Source organism: Nannospalax galili, unplaced genomic scaffold (assembly GCF_000622305.1).
Source record: "Nannospalax galili isolate Female #2095 unplaced genomic scaffold, S.galili_v1.0 scaffold452, whole genome shotgun sequence".
NCBI classification, from domain to species: Eukaryota; Metazoa; Chordata; class Mammalia; order Rodentia; family Spalacidae; genus Nannospalax; species Nannospalax galili.
Window position 1 is genome coordinate 2,188,039 of NW_008333659.1, and position 7,422 is coordinate 2,195,460.

At 37.1% G+C, this 7,422-nt stretch overlaps 1 protein-coding gene across 6 annotated transcripts in view; it reads right to left on the reverse strand.

Moving 5' to 3' along the window:
* Nucleotides 1-7,422, reverse strand: part of Dgkb (diacylglycerol kinase beta) — a 772,948-nt gene that overhangs the window by 473,348 nt on the left and 292,178 nt on the right. For all 6 annotated transcript variants that reach the window (XM_008828356.3, XM_017796961.2, XM_008828359.3 and 3 more), the window contains one exon: nucleotides 4,950-5,023. In XM_008828356.3, the coding sequence (XP_008826578.1) occupies nucleotides 4,950-5,023 (74 nt within the window). The remainder of the gene's footprint in view (nucleotides 1-4,949; nucleotides 5,024-7,422) is intronic.

The following is a 7,422-nucleotide window of genomic DNA, read 5'->3' on the forward strand; positions in this document are numbered from 1 at the left end:
CTGCATAGAGAAGGAACACCCTGTGTTTAGAGTGGGATTATATATGCTATATGCCTCTGTGTAAGTAAGGAATGTAGATTTGTCTCATCATTTCACACAAATGTAATTCAACGCACAAAACCACTAAATTGTCTCAACAGGCAAATTTTAAGTAAATAATTTTCTGAAAAAAATCCCGTTTTTGCAAAAGAAAAAGGAATATTTACAAAGAAATCTTAAATACACATACCTTCTGTACAGTTAGAATACTTAAACAAAATATTATATATAAAATATTAAATTGGTTTTTAAAGATTAATTTCAATATACATGAAAACAATACTAATTATTTTATTATACACACACATATATAAATATTTGGTTATAGACTACTTCAAATTTATCATATAATAACTCCTTGTATTTCTCCATCCCTAAATCCACAGGGGAAAAACACGTTTCTATCTTGATTTCTTATATTACATAGTGTCTCAAGAATCATCTCGGAGTCATTCCCAATAGCTCCTTTTTGCTGGTACATGAACCCCTTTGAGGGGCAGTCTTGTGCCTTCTAAGTGAGAACTGTCTCTCACCCATAGCTGTTCCCACCCAGTGCCTAAGTTCAGGCCTTCAGTTCTTTCACCAGCTGTGCATTGTAGAAATTCAAAGTTCTGTGCTGCTCATGAAATCAGTCAGGCAGGCTCCATGATTAAACAACTATAGTCAAGTCAGTCATAATCTTCAGAATTCACCTACTGTTCATCTCTTAACTTCCCCTTTAGACTTTATCCTTGGTGAATCATCCTGGTTGACACCATCCCCTTTCATGAATCTTTCTTTCTAGCTCCTTCATCTGGTGAACTTCTATTTATATAACGAGAATACAAGAGTAACTTCTAAGACTTCTCAGCTTTCAAGTATATTTTCACCTCTGAACTTCCATAGCAACTTTATTTTAAACATTTCTACGTTAACATTCTCCATGTGGTTTTGTAATACATCTGTTGACATATCCTCCTACACACCATCACTGTGTCTTATGTATTTTAACCTTAGTGTTAGTGGAGATTGAACTTGCCCAGGGGGAGCTGTCTGGATGAATCATATGGAACACTTTCACACCTGTTGGCTTGAACAGAAAGAACTCTTTGTGTGAAGGAAGCCCAAAAAATTTTAAGGGAATAGCCTGTATTGGATTCCATTGTGAAAGACACTTCATTTAGAAACCTCACTGTTTGCATTTCTAGCAAGCTTCTTTTTTTTAAAAAAAAATATTTTTATGTATTTAAGTGTTTCGTCTGCATGGATGCAAGTACAGTGATGCATGAAATGCCCAGAGAGTCCAGAAGAGGGTGTTGGAGTCACTAGAATCCAAAAAAATAGCAACTGGAGCTAGGGACAGTTGTTAGCTGCCATATGGGTGCTGGTAACCAAACCTGGATCCTCTGTAAGAGCAACCAGTATTTTTAACCATTAGCCATCTTTCCAGCCCCTAAAAGACTTCTTTTAAGACTATTAGCAACTGTTTATTGCTGAGTGAGGGTGAGTTGATATTCTTTAAGGAAGTGCTCTAAATAGGCTGACTAGACTCCAGTAGATGAACCTGCACCAAGGGACATCTGGGTAGGAACGCTTGACATGATAGGCCCTAACATATATGACAGAATGCCTAAAATTTGGTGGAGGGAGAATCTGGAGGGTGCAGATGGGGGAGGGTGTCTAAATATGATTAAGATTTACTGTATGAAATGCACAAAATTTCAATAAACTATCATTTAAAAGACATCTTTTCATTTTATTTGACTTATTCTGCACTATTTGAGAGTTTTGTGTGCACATACAGTGAAAGAAGATCATTCCAACCTCCACGCATTTTCTCCCTCTAACTTCCCCAAGGGCCTCGCCCAACGTGTCTACCTCCAACTTAATGTCCTTTTCTTCCTTTTTTTCCCTCCAAAACTACCCACTAAGTCCATTTATTGCTGCCCATACGTGCATGAGTGTGGGGCCATCCACAGGAGAAAGGGCAACTAACCAGCGACCACACCCCCAAAAGAATGATGCTCTCTCCCCCAGCAGCTAATAGGGTAGGATTTCATGACTGGTGCTCTCCCCCACACACACACACAGCATCTCACAACCCTCCTCCTATCCTCTGCCTGTGACATCTGTCACCTCATTGATTCAGCTGATCTGGCCGGCTAAGCAGGTGTCTCCTTCATCCCTTACTGCTCCATGTGCATCCCTTCTGAAGCTGTGCTCACAGTGAAACAGGACAGCCTTCCCTGTCCTTCCCCAACCGAGGAGGGCAGGTCTTTAGTCAAGCGTGTAAGAGTAGCTGAGCTCAACTTTAGAACTTACAAACAAGCTCTCAGGGTCCATTGATTTGGCATTTAATGATTCCAGTGAACAGATAAATCAGAAAAGACAAGTATGCATGAACATATATCTTTAAACAGATATTTCTCGAAAACTTACAAATGTCAAATAGGTTCCGAGAAAAAGTTCAGTTTCACTAATTCTCAGAGAAATGAAAATCAGAACCACAGTCAGGTATCACTAGACCTCAATAGAATGGCTATAATTAACTTGACTAAATATAACACAGTTTGGGTCTGGAAAGATGGCTCAGCAGTTAACAACCCTGGTGACTCTTGCAGAAGACCCAGTTCCATTTCCAGTACCCATATGGTGGCCAACAACTGTACCTAAAGTCAGTTTCGGGAGATTCAACACCCTCTTTTGTCCTCCACGGACATTGCATAACATGGGTACACTTAACATGCATGCAAGCAAAACACTCATACACATAAATTAAAAATAATAAAATATTTTTTAAAAAATATAACAGGATTGATGAAGATATGATGTGGCGTGTACACTGTAGGTGGATCACTATAGCCATTATTGAAAATAGTACAGAGTTCCTCATAATGCTGAAGATGAAACTACCATTTGATCCATCATTCCACTAATGGATATATACTGAGAGTAACTAACATCAGTGGGTTGAAGAAGCATCCACATTCCCATGTCCAATGAAAAACTGTTCACAACAGCCAAGAACTAGAAACAAAGTATCATCTGATGAGTGGATAAAGTAAATAGGGTACAGATTCAGTATGAATCTGAATAGTACGAAATATGTCATTTTGTCACCTCATGGATAGTACTAGGGAACACTATGTTAAGTGAAATGACCTGCTAATAGATAGACAGGTGGGTTATGATCTCAGGGATTACCAGAGGCTGTAATGAGTGTGGAGAGAGAGAAGTCATGGAAAGGCAGACTAATGGTACTAAGATATGGGTAGAAGGAAGCAAAAATGTTTTGGTGTGCCATTGCCCAATGGGGTAGTAAAAGATGACAAAATACATTTGATAAATCTAGGAAAAAGATTTTTCAAAGTTCTCACCACAAAGAAAGGGTAAACAAGCCAGGAGTGGTGGTGCACCTTTAATCCCAGCACTCGGGAGGCAGAGGCAGGTGGGTCTCTGTGAGGTGGCCAGCCTGATCTGCATAGTGAGTTTCAAGTCAGCTGGGCCACAGGGAGACCCTGTCTCAAAAAGACCCCCCGTAAAAAAAGAAAACGAAAAACACTCGAGGAGACGGATATGTTTAACTTGATTTATTTAAAACAGTATATTAAAAGTTTTTTTTTTAAATTTCTGCAACAAATTTAAATAGAAAGATACCTATAATATTTACAGGAGAAAATAATAAGTTAATATTTAATTACTATTTTTTATTTTCACAATTGAGGCAACTGTTCTCTGTAGTGAAACATTCTGAAATTTTAAATTATTAAGCTATTATTAAGTTAGAACATGTTTAGCAGAGTAAGGCATAACTGTATACTGATAGAATGTAAAACACACACACACACACACACACATATGTGTTATTTTTTCTTTGGTCTTTTTGAGACCAGGTCTCTCTGTAGCCCCAGCTGGCCTGGCACTCACTATATAACCCAGGCCAATCATGATTTCACAGAGATCTCCCTGCCTCTGCCTCCTAAGTGCTGGGACTAAAGGTGTGTGCAACCATACCCAGCTTAAAAAATATCTCCTATTTTTTAAATGGGAAATATTTTATAATATTTTATTGATGGAAAAAGGATAAGCTTTATTTCATTGAAATAACTCAAAAGTTAAATAACAGAAGAAATTAATTTTCAAAATTTCATTATTAGTGGAAATTGTTCTAATTTTTATTTGGTAAACAGCAACGGACTTGGATCTAGTCATAGTGATCGTATGAGTGCTTTGACCTGTTCACATACTTTCTGTGAAATTATGAAAGACACCTTGACAGCATTAAGGCAGGAAGAGCAACACTTTATAACTGTTGTCTTTAGTGGGGCATCCTCCTCGATGGCTTGCCTTTCATATGTGTTCTGTGATTCAATTAGTAATTTATTACAAAAGTGAAATTTTGTGTTTTCAGCTAGAATAAATACTGAGATATCTAATAATGTGGCTCATTATTATTCAGATTAAATAGTATGTGCTTCACTGGTAAATACAGCATCATTCACTCTAAAATGTACAGCAGAAAAATCACTGTAATATATTTTGCCTAGAAGCTGGATATAAATTCTGGTACTCAGTAATGACGATGATTTACCTAGAGTCAACTTGTTGACCACTTAAGAGAACCAATTTCCATTCAGCAGTATTTATGAAGCCATGTTCTACAGAGAGCTCTTTGTGAGGACTGAGAATGGTAGGCAGGGTAGAGAAAATGCAGATACCTGAGTTGCAATAATCAAAACCCTTAAAAAAGGCCATTACATTAAAATTTCAAACATAAAAAGAAGAGATGGAGATCAGCACATTATGTATAGAGATCAGCTAGCATCACTGAAGTCATGAACTAGTGAGGAGTAGCATTTTTATACCATAATTTTAACTAATCTTTATACATTTACTATGCAGAAAATAAGCATGATATTTAAAAAACATACCGTTCTCCTTGCTTCCCTCCACTTTTGGGGTTGACAAAAACTAGAAGCGGATGTGTGCCAGGAACAGGAGTGATCTAGAAGAGAGGTTGTATATATAAATAAATTGTCAGACCTGTGGCACATGAAAAGGATTCCTGTTACTGCTCATCCAGAAAAACCAAGTCACACATTCAGGAGTTGTGACTGATCCTTGCTACAAAGTGAATCAGCAAGGACACAGTCTCTGCACAAAGATGTGGTTAGGCATAGGGCAGAAGTGAGGCCTCTGGGAAAAGGAGGGTAAGAGCTAGGAGACGGAGACAAAGTTATGATTCGAGGGACGTTAGCAAACTAGCCAGAATAAATCAGAGTTTGAGAGAAACAAGAGTAACCCATGGAAACCCTTGTATTTTCAGAGAACCTCTGACTTAGAGCTCTGTGTTGCACATGGAATGCATCTCCCTACCATGTGTGAACTAGTAACTCATTAAGATGGCCTGGGACTCCACTCAGACTCTTCACACTGCTTCACTGCCATTTCTTAAGCTTGGTTTTTCTGTATTGTGAACAGAGATATCAGTGAACAGAGTCTATTTCTTAAGGAAAAGTCACTACTTCTGGTCTTACTAAAAGGAATGGACACTGACCCCGACTCTATAGGTTTGGTTGCATCCTTGCTAATTTTGATGTGAATCAAAAAGACAAAGTTCCTTCCTTAAAGATCTTTTATCTTAGCAAGAAGTACATGGATTCCAAGCAAATGAACAAATTAGTATTCAGTAGAGAAATGTGCCTTGAAGGAAAATAATACAGGTACTGGGAGGGCACGCTACATACACAGGGTAGTTGTTTTAGACAGGGTGGCAAAAAACTCTTGTCCTGTACCTGCTTTCAGTGTTAGTAGGCAGACTCCAAGGCAAGTATAGTGGACAGGAATAATATTATTCAAAGAACATTTACATCATGTTTAAACAGAGCTTAATACAAAAGGTTTAAAATATTTTAGTAAAAAGTTATAAAGCAAATCGGTCACTTTACATAAAAAGTTGAGAAGTTTTAAAATTGAATATTTGGAAGTGGATCAGGTTATCCATACCCCAGTGTTATTTCTCCTCTAGGGAGGACCATTAAATATTTAATGATACAATTGAAAACAATAATTTCACAATACTATGCCCTTTCTTCTGTCAGTTTTTATAACATCAGTTAAAATAGTCTTTCATCCAAATCTTAAGTGATATGGCATTTTCCTAATGAGTATTGGCGAGGTAGAAATGCTAAAACCTTCACATCAGCTAAATGAGAACTTTGAGGGCAATATTCTTCATTTTTATTCTTGTACCCAACTAGTCCTCACTAAAATCTATGGCTGTGTCTACCACTGTTTTATTTTTCCTGGTAAAGAGCACAGAAATTTTTGCCAGTTTTCTTCTAGCTCAGTTGGGGAAGGAGAGCGATAGTAAAGTCCATAACACTTCCTACTCCTCTCTTGACCCAAATGTGCTCAATCAACTAATGTGCATGGAGAACGTTAAAGCAATGATGGCAATGGCCTGCAATATATGTCCCTTTACCCACTAAAAACTAAAATGAGCCAACAGAAACATACCTATATCTGAAGACCAGCATTCAAATTCCTTTAGTTTTCTTCATATTGTGAAATGGAAGCTCCTAAATTTATCTTATGCAAAAAGGAATCCTAACATATGCATATTTTATTTAAGTTTAATTTGAATTGTTATTTTTTGGCTTGAGACATGAAAATTTCAAGGTAAATAAGGTATTGTGTGTATGTGTGCGTACACATTATTCTATGACATGTACATACGTATATGCGCATATGGCGATCACAGACTGATATCCTTCAGATGTCTTCAAATGTTTCCCGCTATTTTTCGGAGACTAAGTCTCTCTCTGAACTGGAGCTCAATTATCGGTTAAATCAGTTATCCTCCTGCCCTGCCACTCCAGTGCTGAGATTCCTAGAGTGCTGTGTTGTTCCTGGTTTTGTGCATGGATACTTGGGGGCCAAACCCAGGTCTTCATCCTTGTACAGCAAGTACTTTACTGAATAAGCCATCTCCCCAGCCCACAAATAAGGACTTTAAGAAAAGTAATAAGCTTGATTTCAAACATTTATTATAAAGATTTTGCTTCTTTCCTAACTCCTCAGTTCATCACTGTACAAGGTTATGCATACAATTCCCATTGGTTCAGTATTTGAAATACTTCTGAAATGCTTTTTTGAATGCATTTCAGAGATGTTTACTGAAATATCTAATGGCATCATTACAAGTTATCAAATAATAAAAAATATTCTCCAAATTCCATTATTATTAACAAATACATTGTAATCTGTAAATGAACAAAATAAAGCAAAAAATTCTAGATATCACTTTTACATCTATTTAGATGGAGAAATGAATTAAATGCCTAGAGGAGATAGAATTTTAAGACTTTAGAAGATGACAGCATTTCTAAGTAACAAAAATCA